Source organism: Cetorhinus maximus, chromosome 11 (genome assembly GCF_964194155.1).
Source record: "Cetorhinus maximus chromosome 11, sCetMax3.hap1.1, whole genome shotgun sequence".
In the NCBI taxonomy this organism is placed as follows: domain Eukaryota; kingdom Metazoa; phylum Chordata; class Chondrichthyes; order Lamniformes; family Cetorhinidae; genus Cetorhinus; species Cetorhinus maximus.
This window is the reverse complement of record NC_135889.1, coordinates 53474324-53494212: the sequence shown is the minus strand read 5'-3', so window position 1 is coordinate 53494212 and position 19889 is coordinate 53474324. Positions and strand designations below refer to the sequence as shown.

The 19889-nt window shown below is 43.9% G+C and overlaps 1 protein-coding gene across 1 annotated transcript in view; it reads left to right on the top strand.

The window, feature by feature from the left end:
* The first annotated feature begins 15653 nt into the window (after window positions 1–15653).
* Window positions 15654–19889, top strand: part of itga4 (integrin alpha 4) — a 163540-nt gene continuing 159304 nt past the window's right edge. Inside the window, exons 1-2 of the mRNA XM_078551939.1 lie at window positions 15654–15899; window positions 16668–16789. Coding sequence (XP_078408065.1) covers window positions 15700–15899; window positions 16668–16789 — 322 coding nt within the window. The 5' untranslated portion in view covers window positions 15654–15699. The remainder of the gene's footprint in view (window positions 15900–16667; window positions 16790–19889) is intronic.

Here is a 19889-nt window from a genome sequence, read left to right as displayed (position 1 = left end):
AACAGCACCCATTGTGCCGTATGTACTGCCCTTGTTGCTCTGCAGATGAAAACCCATTCAAAATCACACAAGCCTTAGGTATGTAGAAATTTACACTTGAGTAAAATTCTTTTCGTAGATTTGCTAGATGTGAAAATATAGGAAACTTGTTTATAGTAATCAGAATCTATCCTCATTTAATTTCAACTGATCTTGTATACTTGCTGCTTTGAATTTAGAGACAGAAAACACAAGGAATATTGATTCATTTTCCAGGAGAACAGTGAAAAGAGATCTGCTGTAGGTGGCATAGCCAATGTTCTTTTGTGAAAAATATTAGGCAGTTGCTCAATATTTTATATTTTTAAGTAAGAAAAATATTGTAGGTCATGATTGAATTGTAAATGTTATGAGAGAGGTTTTTGGGGATTACATATCCCCAGGCTATTTCTCTCCTGTGTTAGATAGGTTTTTGGTCATACAAATTTGTTTTCTTTTCAGTGAACCAGTTCTAGACTGATTCAAGGATATGTATGTATATATTCCTTAAATTCTAAGTCCTATCAACTAGCCTATTTTAGTTCACTTAAGTGCACAAAGGTAAAAGTGAGCTGGGCACCAAGCTGCAAAATATAGCAATAAATAACTACCTATAAAAGTACAGCTGCTTCTACCTGCTGTAACAACTACAAGGCTCACAAAAATTATGGGAACAAAGATGCGTTCTTATTATGCTATCTAATGTACAAGCTATTACTATGACATTTAAAGGGTTTACAGAAGAAAATGGAAGATAGAATTAAAACTAACAATAAAATAATACCTTAGAAATCAAACCAAATTGAGAGTTGATAGCTGTCTCAAGAGTTTAGGGTTCTTTTATGCTAATACATTCATTGAACATTGAGAGGAAGGTAATGACATATCCATTTGCACCTAAACAAGGTGTAAACAGGTAATGGTGAGTTTGCATGGTAGACTGCGGTTTACTGAGGTGTGATTATAACCCAGAAAAGTGACTAAATGAGCTTTATTAAAATATAAATTAGGACAAATTATACAGAAATTTATGACATCTACGGGGACTCAATTTTACCACCTTCAAAAACGGGTGTGGGAATCGTGATGCGTGATTGACTCGAGCTTGTCGCTTCCAATGCAGGCAGCATGCAAAAATCATGTTTCTTGCTAATTTGTAAGATTGCAACGTGTAACCAGTGCTAAATGTGCTGTTGAATGGCCACACGCCTCAGCAAGGGGCCCAAGTTTATGCAAGGTTTGCACCACTTAAAGCTAGTCAGCGCTACTTAAAGCCAGACTGCACCCCTTAAAAGGAGGTGCGTTCTCGCTGGAGGAGGTGCTGGAACTGTTTGTGGAGGCAAGTCTGAGCAGGAAGGAGCGTGAGTTATGGTATAGCAAGGAAGAGAGCATGCTCCAAGGTTCTTTGACACTGTACTGGATGCCTTTGTAGAGGAAGTGAAGAGGAGGAGAATTGTGATTTAGCCATGGGGAGAAGACACCCTCTATATAAGCAAGGCAGTGGGAACTGATAGCCGTCAATACCAAGGGTTAAGTCCCGAGGACCTACAGTGCTGCAAAAAGTTTAATGACCTCACATGAGTGGTCCAAGTCAGTGAATGTATCATCAATTGTCATATTCCACAAACTATCCACTCACCCACTTGCTCTATGCACCATATCCTCATCATTCACCTACCAAAAATCTCTGTTAATCATGACTCATACCTTACATTCATAGATTCACCTCACTTTCAAACACAACACTGCTGCAAGTGCCACAACCACATCTCACAAGCTGCAAATGGTGTAAGTGTTCAATTTGTGCTTTCCCCCTGCTTCCCCTCACCATAACCTTGTACCTTTCTTACTTTCAGATACACAAGGACTGCAGTCTAGCCAGGCAGATGTGCAGCAGCAAGACATGGCAGCAGAAGAAGACTTATGATGAAGAAATACCTTCACTCAATCTCAAACTTGCAGCCACCAACTCAGATATTGACATTGTACATACTTTACAGGGTAACATAGAGGTGGGATATGCATATGGTGGGTCTACAGCGTCTGTGGAGAAATAAACTGTTATAGTGTAACCTTGTCGCCTATTTGTAATAGAGTTGATCTGCAAACACTGCTTGGGTGGAAACATTAGGGGCAGAATCTTCTCTTCAGCGAGCGGGGGCATGGTGACGTCGGGCATGCATGGTGACATCATCGCGTGTCATTCTGATCTTCAGTTCAGCGGGCACACACCGGAGTCGGCTGCGCACCCGCCAAACTGTCAAAGACCTATCAAGGCCATTAATGAATTAATTAAAGTACTTGTCAGGGCTGCGCATCCAACCTTAAGGTTGGTGGGCAGGCAAAGAGCCCAGGCGGCCTTCGCATTTTTCATGGAACCTCATCCACGGGCGGGATGAGGTTTTGTGAAGGATTTATTAAATAAATAAAATGTTTTATAAAAATTCATAAATATGTCCCAGCTCATGTGAAAACGTCACATGGGGGGACATGTCTGAGTAATTTTATTTTTTCTTTGTTCCAATGTTTTATTATGAAATTAATCTCCCTTAGGCAGCTCCGTGCCTCTGGGAGATTTCTACGCTCTTTCGCACGCATGCGTGAAACAGCGCAGGCCCGACTCTCCCTCTTCCTACCACCTGCACAGGTAGTGCTGAGCGCTTCCGGATGCACGTCACACTGGGCGGGTCTTAATTGGCCCACCCACGTAAAATGGCAGCACGCAGCCAATCACGGGCAACGATCAGCTCCGTGCCCGCCCATGCCCGCTCCCGACCGGCCCGCCCAATGGGGAGAAATTCTCCCCTAGATTTATTTACAATACAGCCAGCAGCAACTACACTACAGTGTGTATTCAACTCCAACTCTATCTCTACATTGACTGTGGAGGTAGCTCATGTTGTGGGTGAGCCCAGAAGCGGCCACGAAACGGACCGCCTCCAACGATCTGGCCCTGACCACAATTTTACACTAGCTGGCCAATTAACGGCCAGCCAGTGTGAAATGTGCACTGAGAACCTCAGCGCTGACGGGGTAGAGGTGGGAGGAGTGCGAACGCTAAAGTGTGCGCATGCACGGGGGAGCGCGCACTGAAAGCTTCCTGAAGGCACAGAGCTGCCTCAGGGAGCTGAAGAACTTTTCAATCAAAAATAAAGATTTAAAAAATAATGGAAACATGTCCCCACATGCGATTCAGCCACATGAACAGGGACATATTAAAAATGATGTTTAAAATTTTTAAAAAATTAATGTTGGGAACCTCATTCCGGCCATGGATGAGGTTTCCTAAAAAACCCAAAGGCCACTTGGTGGATTTGCCCACCTGCCAACTATAATTGTCTGCAGGTGTGCTACTGACTCTCACGCGCGCCTGCAGCCAGCAGCAACTACACATGTGTATTCAACTCCATATCTATCTGTACACTGAGAGTGGAGTTAGCCCGCACGGCTAACACATTGGTTTACAAGATCATGTGATCTTACATCACAGGACTATTCTCAAAGGTACAGTCCAACATTTAACAAAACCATAATTACTACATTCCTCCCCCTTTAACTTTTCTGTACATATTTTCTTTACAAGGATGTTTACCTCATGACATTATAATATTTACACAGGTCATGAAATTTACAAGTTCAGTCTTTCATGTGGTTTCCTGGTTCACGTGGAATGTCACAGCTCCACGACTTCAGATTCTTTTTCAGGAACCACATTCTGCGGAACTGCATGAACATCAGGTACCTCGGTGGGCACTTGCAGTTCAGCATCTTCCCCTTGATAGAGGCATCAGACAAAACAGTCCTTGGTGAGCATCTTCAACAGGAAACATTGGTTCAGTAATGGTTACAGGTGGAACCATATCTTGTTCTGGTATCTCTCTTTTTCTTAAATAGTCCACATGCTTACGGGCGATCCGGCCCTCCACTTCCACGTGGTATGGTAATGGTCCAGTCACTGAACTTACTTTACCAGGTGACCACTTCGGTCCTTCACTGAAATACTTTGCAAATACTGCTTCTCCAACAGTAAATTGTCTCTCACGACAATGCAAGTCATGTGTAGATTTTTGGTTTCCTTGACTCCTCTCCACCTTCCCCTCTAAATTTGGAAATATTAGGCTCAGTCTTGTCCTAAGACAGCATCTCATCAACAATTCTGCAGGTGTTGTTCCTGTCATCGTGTAGGGCGGTCGTCCTGTAGTGAAAAAGAAAGTGTGCAAGCTTGGTCTCCAACAAACTCCGTGTTAACTTCTTCATGCCTGCCTTAAAAGTTTGAACTGACCTTTCCACCAGTCTGTTTGATGATGGATGGTATGATGCAGCCTTCACATGGGGTGATACCGTTGAGGCTGATAAATCGTTGGAACTCAGCACTCGTGAATGCAGTGCCATTATTGGGTATCACTAGCTCTGGCAGGTTGTGGGTGGCAAAGCTCTGGTGCAGTTTCTCTGTTGTTGTGCCCGATGTTGGTGACTTCACCTCATAAACATCTAACCACTTGGAACGGGTATCCATAATCAGTGGAAACATGGTTCCAAGGAAGGGTCCGACGTAGTCAATGTGTAACCGCACCCAGGGTCTACCAGGCCACTCCCATGGGTGCAATGGGGCTGCCACCAGCAACTTTTGCAGCTGCTGACAATGCACACAGTGCTTTACCACATTTTCAATATCGCCATCTATCCCTGGCCACCATAGGTAACTGCGCACTATGGTCTTCATTCGGGAGATCCCTGGATGGGCACGGTAGTTCGACTAAAAGAGGCTCCCTTCCCTTTGGAGGAACTATTACCCGTGCACTCGACAATAGAATGCCATCTTGACAGCTCATCTTGTTTCTTCGGTTAAAGAACGGTTTAATTTCATTGGGAACCAACCATGTAACACTTGGTCTTGCACTCAGGATAGGGCTGGGTCCCGACTCGTCCAGTCTCTGATCCGTCTGGCACATGCTGGCGAGGAATCTAGAAAATTTAACAGTAAAACAAGTTCCTGTGGAACTGGGATGTGTTCGTCATTCTCTTGTGAATCTGGTTATCAGCACATTGTCTAAGTAGACTACAACCTGGGGTAGTCCCAGCAGTAAGCTTTCCATTGTTCCCTGAAAGATGGCACTGGCTGAGGAAACACCGAAAGGCAAGCATGTACATTGGTACAACCCTTTGTGGGTATTACTTGTGATGAATTCCCGGGAGGTATCATCTAACTCTAATTGCTGATATGCATGACTCATGTCAAGCTTTATATACATTGTCCCTCCTGCTAGCTTGACAAATAGGTGTTCAATTTTTGGAATGGGGTACCTATCCAGTTTGGCTGTTCTGTTAACCGTTAGTTTATAGTCCCCACAAATTCGGACGCTTTGGTCTAGTTTAAGGACAGGGTCTATGGGTGCTGCCATTCTGAGAACTGAACCGCTTTTATGACAGCCAACCTCTTTAGCCGGTTCAGCTCAGCGTCAACCTTCTCTCTCAGGGCGTATGGCACCGGTCTTGCTTTCATGAAGCAGGGGTTGCTTCTGGATCCATGTAAATCTTGGCCTGCAGGCCTTGGATTTTTCCCAATTCTTCCTTAAAGATGGTGACATACTTTTTAAGCAGGTCTGCTAGCCCACTTGCTCTCAACGGGAAGGTTTTGGACCATTTTAATTTAATCTCCATTCACCAATCTCACCCAAGAAGGCTTAGCCCTTCACCTACTATCACCATCATGGGTAGCTGTGCTGATTGGTTTCCATAACGGACAGTTACTCTGCTGATACCTTTTACTTGGATTTCTTCACCTGTGTACATTTTCAACTTGGCAGATGTTTGTTCCAAATTTAATTGATGTTCACCATTATTTAAATATCTGAAAGTGTGTTTTCCAATTACAGAAGCTCCTGTGTCTACTTCCATTTTTAATGGTTTACCATTCGCTTGTACTGTAACAAATATTGGCTGTCTTCCCAATTTTCATGTTGAACAATGAATAAATGTCAGAGTTTGTTGTTTCAGGCTCCTCTACAATGTAGGTTTCATTGGGCTTTTTCTGTTGTTTGCAAGCCTGTTTAAATCTCTCTTTGCAATATCTCATTATATGTCCACTACTGTGACAAAAATAACATTCTATTTTTTTCAAGCTGCCAATCGTTAAAAGATCAATTGTTTCCACATCAAGTAAAGTTGTTCTTCGATTTAGCTGCTAAATTGCCTCTTCTTATTTTTTCCGCTTCGCTGTGGAGTCTCATTTTTTCTTGCTACTTTCGGCTAACTGTTCCCGCCTGATTTGTGGTATGGTGCCATTTTGTGCCCTTTGTGTTACTTGTGAATCTCTCACAGCACTTTCCATGGCCAGCGCTATTTCTAACACCTTCTTCAACTCTAGATTCACTTCAGCCAGCAATCTTCTCTGAATAGTGTCTTCTTTCACACTACACACTAAACTATCACTGAGCATATCATTCAGAGTCTCACCGAACTTGCAATGTTCCGTTAATTGCTTTAAATTTGTCACATAGCTAGCAATTGTCTCACCTGGGGCTCTATTTCGCAAATTAAACTGGAAACTTTGCATTGTGGCTGAGGGCTTGGGTTGAAAATGTCCCTTCACGAGGTTCACCAATTCTCTGAAATTCTTCAAATCTGGGCCACTGGGTGCTGTCAAACTTCAAATCAAACTGTAGGTTTTGTTCCCACAAGTACTCAAGAGGATCGCTCGCCTCTTCTCTTCCCCGTGATTTTGTTCGCTTGAAAGAAGAACAAGAGGCGTTCTATATTCTGAGACCAATTGTCTGTGGCTGGCTCAAAGGGGTTGCTTCTAGAAAACTGTGGCATTTTGGGTGAGTATACCTTGTGTTATTTTAAACAAACGTTGATACTCACAATCATTGGATGAGGTACAGTACCGATTCCGATTTATCCTGGTTTATCCTCATCACCAGTTTGTTGTATGTGGCCTTGCTGCCTATTTGTAATAGAGTTGATCTGCAGACAACTTTCTAACTGGAATCATTAGGGGCAGGATTTTCCCTTCGTCGGGTGGGCCCAGGAACGGCTCGCATACATTCTTCCTCACTGAGATTAGGGTAGAAGAATTGTTCCTTGGAGATGCTGGGTGGATATGACCTGCTGCTGAGAGCCCTTTTCCCTCTCCTTCTCCTCCCTCTTTGAGCAGCTTTTCCTCTTCTGTGAGGTCTCTGCTCATTCTCCCCATCATGCTGTAGGCCAAGAGGGATACAAAGTACTGCAGCAGGAACATCTGATCTGAGCAGTAGCCTGGAAGTAAGCAAGTCAGCACCTCCCTCTTCATTCCTTGGAAATTTCAGCAACTTGAAAGTCAGAGAATAAGCACTTCTATGAACTCAGCAAGACCAGTAAAATCAATCAGCAAATAATCTGAAAGTAGTTGATTCATTTAATAGTACTGGTGAGCTATCCTTCCAGCTGCTAAATACATGTTCAGCAGTGTGAGGTTGAGAAAGGGCATTGGTTAGAATGTTGAGCTCCAGAATGCCACTGCTGGCGACAAATCAGCATTACACACTGGTTGACATCACTTTCTTCCTACTGTGCAAGCTCCCAGTATCTGTGCTAATGACCTACCCAAAATGACATCCAGCAAGGTTCACACCAGAAGTGTGTGTACATGTTGCAGACATTATTTTGGGACTGAAATACTGAAAATAAGGTTGCTACAAAACAAATTTTGCGGTCCATCTGTTTTACTGATGTTGGTTGAGAAATAAATATTGGTCAGGGCCCTGGGGATAACCCCCCTGCTCTTTTGCGTGCACCTCAGATAGCAGACAGGTCCTTGGTTTAACTTCTCATCCAAAAGACAGTGCCTCCGACAGTTCAGTACTGTCTCAGCACTGGACTGTCAACTTAGATTTTGTATTCCAATCTCTGGTGTGTGACTCGAACCTTTTGACTCAGTACAAAAGTTCTACCACTTTCCAAGAGGGAGAGCTCTGGAAACCTCAGGCCTTTTGACTCTTCTATATCTCAGTACTTCATTGAGACTAATCCATCTCCCATGATATTTCTCATAGTCTAGGTCCTGGAATATAATTCTGATGTATATTATGTTGTCATTGCAACTTAAATACTGTACAAAGCTGTAATAATTTTGACTTACTTAATCATACATTTAATCGAAATTTGTGGCTGAGACTTGTGAAGCTATTCATCCCAATGGGTGAGCATTGATAGTTTAAATGAATTACAGAATGCTGTTGTCTGTCTGCAGGTGTACAGAAAACTAACTAAATCTGACCAGCATCTCTTGCGAAGGCCAAAAGCAAGTACTTACTTCAGCAAGAACTGAAGTAACTGTTCTCTTTCTCTATCTACCACCAGTCTCTTTCTGTCTCTCTACCCAGTCTCTCTTTCTCCGTCTCACTCCCCCCACCGAATCCCTCCCGAGTCTTTCTTCCTCCAGTCTCTCTTCCTCAGTCTCTTTCTCTTCCTCTCTCTCCAAGTCTCTATCTTGCTCTTTCTCTCTCCTTATCTCCCCACCCCCCAAGCCTGGTTGGTAATGCCACTGCCCATCCTGCGGCCACAGGGGGATAGAGGACATCACGGCGGGCCTCCACAGCATCCAAAAGGCATTCCAGTGACGCGTCGCTAAACCCACACCCTCTCTCTTTCCTACTCTCCCCACGTGACCCCCTGTCTTCTCATGCGCTCTATCCCATTTGCCCCTTCCTTCCTTTGGTGTTGAAATTTGCTTTTTCAGGTTTCTGTGAAATATCTTGGGATGTTTTACCAGATTAAAGGCACAGTATAAATGCAAGTTGTTGTTTTCTTCTTTGAACACTCTGGTTTATTGGATATAAAAATATTGGAGATTAGGAAGGGATTGTTTTCCCTCAAGAGGTATAATGGTTTCCGCTTCAACCATTCTCTGCTCCAGGAATCCTCGGGGCCAGGAAATCTCTTCTAATCAGTCCTCACTCTCAGTGACAACTTTAAATTGATGCTTCCTCATCCCTGACACTTCCCAATCAGAGTGAATTTCTGTATTCACGCTGTCAAAATTCTTAATAATTTCAAACATTTGATTAAATGGTGCCTTTGTCTTCTCCTCCAGTCGGAACAGTCCTCCAGTCTCTCCTCGTAATGCACATTTCTAGGGTGCATGGAATTATGAAAGTGTGAATTTGATTATCGAGACTGTCCGTGTCAATTTAAAATGGTGCAAAAAATTTGAGTGAAGTTTCCTTGTGGATCTGTGGGAAGGAGAAATGTCCAGTGAAAAGTTCAATGTGAGAATTGTAAGCACGGTCTAAAGGGATATGGAATTGGTGTCGGGATGTTGAAATTATGAGCCGCAGTGTTCCCTTCACCTTTTTTACTATGTTGCTACATCTCACCCAGATAAAAGCGTTTAGAATTTTGCAGGAGGTAATGGGTTTGGGTAAGGATACAAATTGTGAGTTTGAAGTTTTGAATCATTACAGAATGTGCTTTTTTCTTTTAAAGGAAAGGCTGCAGTGTTGGGTGGAATTGTCCCAGATTTGCACTAAGTGTGGTAGCAGGCGAGTAAAACAACGTTTTACCTACCAGCTGTGATGGCAGGTTTTCACACCGTGTCATCCCAAGCCTGCCACATTACTTATGCATTCCTGGGAAACACACCGTTTCCACGGCGGACGGGCTCTCATTCACATGCCCACCATCACCTCGCCGCTTCATCACGCAAGGCACCATATTTAAAGTCCAGCCAGGCGCACACATCTCAGTGCTTCCAGGCCACGACTACTGCAGGGAAGATGTCCACAAAAGGCAAGAAGACTGCAACCCCCAGGTTTAGCGATGCATCACCGGAATGCCTTTTGGATGCCATGGAGGCCCACCGCAATGTTCTCTACCCCCACTCTGGCCGCAGGATGGGCAGCGGCATTACCAACCTGGCTTGGGAGCCAGTGGCAGGGGTGGTCAGTGCCAATGCCCTGTAAAAGAGGACAGCCACCCAATGCCACAACAGGATGAGTGGTCTCATTTGTTCTGCCAGGGTAACTCACTCTTCTCATCACTCTTAACTCACACACTCACAAACTCATCACACATCCACAGGGATCTCACACCTCAAGGGATAACATCACTAACTCTCACACACACCCTCACATCTCCATCAGGCTCATATTCTCTAGACTTCACATCCTTATCCTGTCCATGGCTCCGTTCACCAAACATTCCACGCAGTGCCTTGTGTCCTGCTCACACTCTCTCCATCTGTTTTCACGCAGGAGAAGCTGCCTCACAACACAAGGGAGAGATCCCAGACTGGGGGTGCAGTGACCCATATTAGGCCCCTCACTCACTTTGAGGAGCGTGCCATTGCGCTGACTGGTGAGGACATGGACCGTGCCTGCGGTGACAGTGAGGTTGGCGGTGAACACCCACCTGAGGATCCTGCACCACATCATCCCTCCATCAACGCAACAGTGAGTGCTCTCTCTCCTGCTTTTGACTCCGCCGCCATGCACTACTTATCTCTACTTTGGTTCACAGCGAGCTCTGCCAAGAGACCAACACCCTCAGCCAACCAGTCCCTCAGCTCCATCTATGTCCTCATCTGTAGCCAAGAGGACTGAAGAGGTTGAAATAAGCAGCCCAGAAGACCCATCATCGTAAAGGGAGCTGCCGGCCCACGGGTGATTCTGAAGGAAAAAGTGTGTGTGGCAGAGCCTTTCAGAGCCTCGTGCAAGCACCCTCACAAGCACACGGATCCTTCACGTTTCACACTCATCTCAATGTCCTGAGCATTTTGAATGCTGCCTGCTGGGGTTCGCTTTCAGTTGTCCATCTGAGCTGACCTGCATCTCTGCCTACCCACGGAACGCATTCCCATGATCTCGACCACTTTTCACTGTTTCACTTTTGATTTAGACCGCATGGAGCTAATTCGGTTTTCCTTTAGCTCCCAGGTCCTTTAACCTCCTCCAGTCACTTACTTCTTCTCCCCCATCACAGCTGACCAGCAGCCCCCCCCGTCCCCGGCATCACATTCCGCCTCCCCTCCGTTACCTACCAGCCACAACCCTTTTCCTTTGGGATGTCTTAGTGGATGTGCATGTTCCCTTCCTACCTGAAAATCCCACCCCCATCCACATTCACCTCCCCGACCTCCTCCTTCTCACCCCCAGGGTCCGCGTCTGCCTCCGGGACCCACCAATGACCCTCGCCGCCTCTTCTATCACGAGCATCAAATCCTCACCCTCCCACCCTACCGCCTCGCTCTGCCCCCGGTCATTCTCACCCTTCCTCCATACAATGCCCCGCCTCAGTTCGCCTCCCCACCCCCCCCAACCCCAGGAGGCAGATATGGACCCTTCCGACCCCTCCCGTGCACGTTCACCCACACATTCCTCCACATCCGCACCCTTCGCGGCTTCGCACCCCTTCCCCTTTCTGGAACCCCTCCCCCCAGAACCCCTTCCCCCTCCCAGTCCTCCCACCACCCCCTTTAGTCCCTCCCCCTCCCAACTCCTTCCTGCAGCCTTACCTCTTCCTCCAGCCTCACTCCTAACCCCTTCCTGAATCCTTCCTCCATCCTTACTTCTTCCTCCCCCCGGACACCCTCCCCTCTCCGCACCCCTTCCTCCCCCTGGACACCCTCCCCTCTCCGCACCCCTTCCTCCCCCTGGACACCCTCCCCTCTCCGCACCCCTTCCTACCCCTGGACACCCTCCCCTCTCTGAACTCCCTCCCTTGCACCTACCTCCCCAGTTGCCGTCATCCCTCCCGTTATCCCCTCCTGCCTTCCCTCTTCCAACCTCCCACCCCGACACTTTCATTCCCCCTCCCAACCTCACCCCATCCTGACACCTTAATTCCCCCCTCCCAACCTCATCCCCGACACCTCTTTCTCTCTTCTAGCCCTTCCTCTCCTGCCCCCTCGACCATCATCCATTGTGAGCATCAACAGTGACTATCCAACTTCTGTGAGCTGCTTTACAGCAGAGCCATTTCCATGAGAATCCACCCAGCGTGCCATGGACATTCCTCCAGTGTGCCGTTGGTGTCGGGCCCCAGCATCTGCTGCTCCTCGGATTTCTGCGATGTGAGTGAAGCCCTGGCAGTAAGTCCCGACTTCTGCATGTCACACTTGTCAAGACGTGTTCTACACTGGCGTGTTTTGATGCTGACGTGGGTGGACGATCCAACGGGCAGGGTGGGGGAGGGATCGATTCCGGCGGGCAGGCCTAATAATGATATGCTGATGTATTACAAAGGGGTTCCCGATGTCTGATGGCGGAGAACGTGGCCTGCCATCGGTGGGCTGAAACCAGTTTGCCATATTGTCTGCTCACGCCTCTAAACATGCCCGACACTGAAGGGTACGGAAAATGCCGGCCATTGTTTCATTATTCCTTGTAATTCTCATGATCACACAGTAGAGTAGCCTGCAAAGTGTAGAAGTTACATCTTACAACCTCACCCATCACAGCATCACAGGATACTTATGAAAGCAAGATACTAAATCCGGCATGGACTCAATGGCCCCCTTATGTGCCCTAATGACTTTATGATATGATTGACAAGGTATAAATATTTCACTTCTTACTGACATTGAAAGACAGAGCTCTCACACGCATTTGTTAACAAAACTAGTTACACTATCAGGAACATCATTTGACCTTCCCTCCCCAGAACCTCATTTGGTTCTTACCACATTGTGGTGAGCCAAAATTGCATATGGACACATGGCCCAAATTTTACATACATTATTCTTGACTTGCACTCCAGCCACCAGTGTAATTTTCTGTACCAATATGGTAGTTTGCCACTTTACACACACTCCCTACCCTCCATTCTGGGGGCTCAGTAGGCTGGTTAGTGCCTCAAAAATGGATGCTACAGGGCTGAATTGAGAGGCCCCTAAAGTTTATTTGAATTGCAGGTGGTATATTAATGCAAGTGTGTTGCCCTTTCACTTTTGGGGTTTGTGACAATAAATAAACTCTAGCCGAAATTAACTCGTCTTTCTGCTATCTATGAACGTCCTCAGTGAAATATTTTTGAAAAGTCCAAGTTTTTAGGGACTCTGAATCAACTGTAAAATTAGATACAGCTTGACACAAATTAGTAATAACCTAATAGCCTCATTTAGAAAGTTCATAAGGTTGTATGGTATAAGAAATAGAACTGTTAAACTGTTGAACCATAAAAGGATTTGTTTAGGTATATTGTGGGTCAGCATGAAATACCTCAACTGTACACTAGTTTCCAAATTGCAGGGAAGTTTTGCATTTTGCATTTTTGCATTGGCATTACTTAACATGGTGGACCCAAAGCATAGATGTATATACACACATGAAAATGAAAATGAGACAATATTTAGAGAAACCACATGAATAAATTCTTGAGTTCCCTTGACCTATTTATTCTGCTGCGATTGCAGTGGTTCAACTTGCACAGCGAAGGTTTTGAATATTTGGTACAGCTTCACCTTGTTCCCCCTTTGATTGATAAGTAACAATCATGATTTTATTCAGCATTGTCACATAAACCTTAGGCATGGAATAGTGACACTAGACGATTAACTCTACATTTACTGGTGCTCCGGGTAATAGCGGAAATCCAGGTCAGAAGCTAAGGCTTTAAGAACAATATTTTTAAAGTAAATTTGAGGGTTTCGAAGTTTATTCTATTACATTTTAGACTGTTATAATATTTTAGTCAGCCACCCCCCACCCACCATGGCATTTCATATGGTAAGCAGGAAAACCTGGTCTCTCTTTTAATGCCTCTGTTGTTTTAACATTTGCTATTTCTCTTTGTTTTGCTAGCGTGGCAAATATGACATTCTTCTCCAAGAACAATGTAAGGGCATTTGTCGTAACTACAGGCTGGTCAGTTTAACAATGGTGGGTAAGGTTTTAGAAATAATAATCAGGGGAAAAAATTAACAGGCATTTGGAGAGGTTTGAATTAATTAAGGAGAGCCAGCATGGATTTGTAAAAGGCAGACCATGCTTGACTAATCTAATTGAATTTTTTGAAGAAATGACTGAGAAGGTTGATGGAAGGAATGCAATATATATTGTCCGTATGGAGTTTAAGAAAGCGTTTGACAAAGTACAACCTAAAAGGCTGGTTAACAAATTTGAGGCTCATGGAATAGGAGGGTCAGTGTCAACTTGGATAAAAAAAATTGGCTTAAGGTCAGAAAACAGCAAGTCATAGTTCGTGGTTGTTTTTCAGACTGGGGAAAGGAGGAAAGACTTGCATCTATATAGTGCTTTTCATGATCACTGGATATCTCAAAGTGCTTTACAGCCAATTAAGTACTTTCTGAAGTGTAGTCACTGTTGTAATGTATGAAATTCGGCAGCTAATTTGCACTCAGCAAACTCCCACAACCATGTGATAATGCCAGGTAAGGATCTGTTTTTTGTGATGTTGATTGAGGGGTAAATATTGGCCAGGATACTGAGGATAGCTCCCCTGCTCTTCTTCAAAATGATGCCATGGGATCTTTTACATCCACCTGAGCAGACAGATGGGGCTCAGTTTACCATCTCATCCAAAAGAGCTTTATAAAGCTCTGATGATGCACTGCTGCCTCAGTACTACAGTGGAGTCTCAACCTTGATCTTTGTGCTCAAACCCTGGAGTGGGACTTGAACATGCAGCCTTGTGATTCAGAGGTAGGCATATGAACAACTGAGGAGATTAGCAATTAGGAGATAGTAGACAGTGGTATTGCCCCAGTGTTAGTTTTTTTTGATATATATAAATGACTTGGATATTGGAATACAGAGCAAAATTTCAAAATTTGCCATTGATACCAAACTTGGAGGTATGGTAAACAGTGAGGATTATAGAAACCAACTGTAACCAAACATAGATAGGCTAGCAGAATGGTAGATTGAATTTAATGCAGCAAAGTGTGAGGTGCATTTTGGCAAAAGAGATAGAGAGAGGCAATATAGACTTAATGGCACAGTTCTAAAGAGGGTGCAGGGACAGAGGGACCAGGGGCGCATGTGCAAATGAAAGTTTATTTTCCTGATAATGGATTCCAATTACTTCCCCGCCATCATCATTTTTAGGCTGACAGGCCTGTACTTTCCCAGTTTATCCCACTCCCTTCTTTGAATAGTGATATAACATTTAACAATCCTCCAGGCCATTCCTGTATCAAATGAAGATTGAAAGATTTTGACCAATGCCTCTGCTATTTCTACCATTGCTTCTTTCAGAGGGTGTTAATCTTTGTCCCCCTCATTACTGCCAGATAGCAAACACCAATGTTCCAAATCCTTCTCACAAATCCTGTCAGAATCTCCCTCCTCAGACATTCTCCCCCTCCTTTGGTACCATCCCCATTCCTACACCACATTCCCAGTGTACCTTTACAAATTGAACTTTTATAAAGTAGTTAATATCAAAGGGTAAATTTCATAATTGCAACAGTCCTCACATGAACCTAGGTATGTCTTAATGCGTGAAACAGCGCGCTATATGCAGTTGTTGCTGGCTTGATGTATGTAGGTCAGGTCGCCCGGCTCTTGACTCTGGGCTATGAGGTGAAGAGCGCCCCCCACCGCGGAATCCGGGCAGTCGTCACGAGGGGCCGGCGATTGTTTTGAGTGCCGGCAAAGAACGGGCGGGTTCGTTGTTGGCTCAGTCGCTGATGTTGTGGTTAGGTTTCGAAATAAGTCTCAAGTCGGAGGGCAGAACTCCCTCATGTTGTTGTCTCATAGTGCAACTAAAATTGAAAAGAAAATGGGACAGAAAAATCTCTGGATGAACTTGGTCCTGTGTTGTTTATTCAGGACGGTGCACCTGTATAATCTGGATTTGGAAAATCCTGTCCTGGTTAAAGGACCTAAAGGAACATTGTTTGGCTATTCTGTAATATTACACAGTTATAAAGGCGAAAAGTGGTGAGTTTTTGTTTTGATGTGGTTAGTTTAACTTCCTTGGTTTAATTGGTGTTCAAGTGTAAACAGGGCAATGATATGAATTTTAATTTTTAAAAAATACCAATGGCATTGATTTTGCAAATTCTCCAGCTAAAATGAATAGAATACAAAGGAAAAGCCTCTGTTTGGGATATTTCAAAATGGGCCTGGTGTCTTTTAGATAAGTCCCAGACTTAAGTGGCAAGGAATGTGTTCTTTTTATCAAAGGTTTTGAAACCACGGTGGTTTTGCCAGTAGGGCAAGTGTAATATATAGAGATGCTACAATCATTACTGGTTTGATCTGGTTACATAATTTGTTTCCTTTTGTCACTCGAGTTTAGAAGAATGAGAGGGAATCTGATTGAAACGTATAAAATTCTAACAGGGCTAGGCAGACTGGGTGCAGGGAGGATGTTTCCCCTGGTTGGGGAGTCTAGAACCAGGGGCCACAATCTCAGGATACGGGGCAGGCCATTTAGGACTGAGATGAGGAAAACTTTCTTCACTCAAAGGGTGGTCAGCCTATGGAACTCTTTACCACAGAAGGCTGTGGAGGCTGGGTCACTGGGTATATTCAAGAAAGAAATTGATTAATTTTTGGATATCACGGTCATCAAGGGATATGGAGAGAAAGCGGGAATATGGCGTTGAGATAGAGGGTCAACCATGATCATGTTGAATGGCAGAGCAGGCTCAAAAAGCCGAATGGCTTACTCCTGCTCCTAGTTTCTATGTTTCTATGTTTCAGGTTTATTGTTGGTGCTCCGAAAGCAAATTCATCTCGTGATGATGGAATAGTCAGTCCTGGAATTATTTACAAGTGCCGAATTGACCAAAATCCTGAAGGGATTTGTGAAGAACTACATTTAGGTTAGTTGCAATGACAGCATTGTTCGGTTTCTGTATAAAGTTCCAAAGAGCAAAACTGAAACACTGCAGTTTAAAGAGTTATGCAAATGTCAAAAATTTTAAATTGCAAGTGTGTGTGGGGGAGGACTGTTTTGCTGCTTTGTAGTGTTTTGCACCCATTCTCATCTATGACAAATGTGACAGTTTTTTTAAAGTCTCGTGGGAGCTTACTATTGTTTACACGTGAAGTGTAGTGATCATGGAGTCAAGCTTTGATAATGCTAAATTTCCAAAGCTACATTCACATCATAATAGATTCTGTTAGTGGTGAAAATCAAACCAATGCAGAAGCAAATGTAAAATACAATCAAAATCATCTTTAGTGAAGTGTGTACGTGGTTTACTCATCTTAATGCCCTAAGTACAATCACTTGCGTTACTTCCATTAAATAGTATCCATGGACAATTTAATTGTGCTCCCCATCCCCAACCCTCACACACGTACTGTTTTAGTTTGGCCAATATTACAGCTCTTGGCAAATTTAATGTTTTCAACTGCAAAATGAAAGTGTGAACAATGCAATAAGTTAGATAAATAAGATGATTTGTTTAGTTCATGTGGAATACAGTTTTACTGGACTAGTTCAATGGGAGGCACTAGTAAAGATATAATTTTCATGTACGTCACACTGAGCTGTGCTTATCGTTTTGTTTCTGTGAAGTGCACTTTTTATCTGTAAACACTGTCATTTATAGATCTTTTCAAAGGATTATTATTGCAGGGGAGGCTGACAAAATACATGGGTTAAAAGGCAATATTGGCCCCATACGTATAAACATAAGTTCACATGCGAATCTTTTTGTAGGTTCTGTGCATCCCCACCCTCTGACAAACAAGTGCACTTCTTCTCCTCCTCTCCCTCCCTCCACCATATCTACATCTATGTCAGCTATAGAATCTTCCTGTACATTGGAACACATGCAAAAATGATGCGCCATTTTGTGGGAATGCTGGACCACATCTCAAATGTTGCTTTGGTCCCTCTTAACCGACGGCCCTGTTGCACTTTTCATGAGATCCTACAGAGCAGAATGGAAATAAAGCATGTTAAATGTAGGTAAGCATAAAAATATGGGCAAGTGTCACCTACTTTTGTACCTAAGAAAAACAAATTGGAACATTTATCTTAATTTTGAGGAATTAGGAACTACCCATGTGCACCAATCACTTAAAGCTAATGCACAAGTACAATAAGTAATCTAAAAAGTCATGGAATCTTGGCCTTTATTTCAAGGGGGTGAAATATAAATGGGAGGAAATGATAATTCAGTTCAATAGAGCCTTGGGTGTCTAAGGAATGGCTGAGGCTCCCCTCCCTCACTCCCGATTTCCTGTGCCAGCCATCATTTTTCAGGTGGCAATTGAAAATCCCCCTGCAATATGTCCAGTAGTTAAGAGCTTAAGATGAATATAAGTTTTGGCAATGTGAGCCTCTGTCAACCTGCAGTGTGATTGACAATACCAGAATCACTTCCTTTCCTCTCAATAATAGTCTGATAAATGCTTGAATTCCGCTTCCCTATTTGGAGACTTGTTTAGCATTGCACTGTTATGCTTAGGCTTTCCCTTGTATTTTTCTTATCACCTGATTGCTCCTCTTACCTCTAGTTCCATCCTCTCTCCTTTTTCTTGAAGATCTTTATGTTATGAATAAGGTTAGTGTCAGTGTTCCTTTGAACTTTTCACTCTTGTTCCCATCTAAATTAAAAGGATATAGTTTCCTCTTTGTTTCTAAGAAAGCTCAGTTATTAGGTGTAACTAGGAGTAAATGTGGGTGGGGTTGGGGGGTGGGGGGTGGGTGGGTGTGTGTGTGTGTGTGTGTGTGGAGAGACCTGTGCCATCACGTCTCCACCCCAATAATAATGGTGTTGGAGCCCCAAATCTGGAAGTTCTGACCCCTCCATTTTCTCCAGGAGAATTGGGGGTGGGGACAGCACAGGGCAGGATGTATTTCACACACCCACGGTTCATGGAGGCAACAGCGCATTTAAAAGTGAAGCTACCTTCATTCAGAAGTGATTTTCATCAACCAGGTTTCTGACACAAGACTCGTGGGCTTTACAAATTTGAGGAAAAGATCTAAACCCACTGGAGTTTTTTTGGAGAGGTTCAGGCACCCATTTGGGATTGTTAAGAATACACATGTGCGTAAAGTCTGTGGAACTTCAAGCTGCAAGTCATTTAAATCCCCTGCTCTTCAATTTTAAGAAAAAAGTTTGCTGTGCTTCTTACTTTAAAAATTGGGTGCTTGCAATTTCAATAGATATTTGTTGACATAAGCCTGAGGACTATCATTACCGTATTAATATTGCTCGACTGCTTCCACAACCTGTCATCACCGTGCGGTGGGTGGGGGGTAGCGGGAGGCCTGTAAGTTCACAGTTTGATTGACTGCTTCAAGTGGTTATAAGCTGTCTTTGACGCAGGGCCATGTATGAATGTTTATTTCTATAAGGGATTAAGTAATAAAGGTATTTAAATGTACTGAATGGATGGAGTAGGCCACTTGGCCCCTCGAGCCTGTTCCACCATTCAATAATATCATGGCTGATCTGAATGTAACCTCAACCTCACATTCCTGCCTACTCCCGATAACCTTTCACTCCCTTCTTAACCAAAAAACTATCTAGCTCTGCCTTTAAAAATATTCAAAGACTCCGCTTCCACCGCCTTTTGCGGAAGAGAGTTCCAAAGACACTCAACCCTCTGAGAGAAAAATTTCTCCTCATCTCTGTCTTCAATGAGCGACCCTTATTTTTAAACAGTGAACTAGGGTTCTAGATTCTCCTACAAGAGGAAACATCCTCTCCACATCCACTCTATCAAGACCCCTCAGGGTCTTAAAGATTTCAATTAAGTCGCCTTTTACTTTTCTAAATCCCAGTGGATACAAGCCTAAACTGTCCAGCCTTTCCTCATAAGACAACCTGCCCATTCCTAGTATTAGCCTAGTAAACCTTCTCTGAACTGCTTTGAACACATTTACATCTTTCTATAAATAAGGAGACCAATATCATACACAGTACTCCAAATGTGGTCTCACCAATGCCCTGTATAACT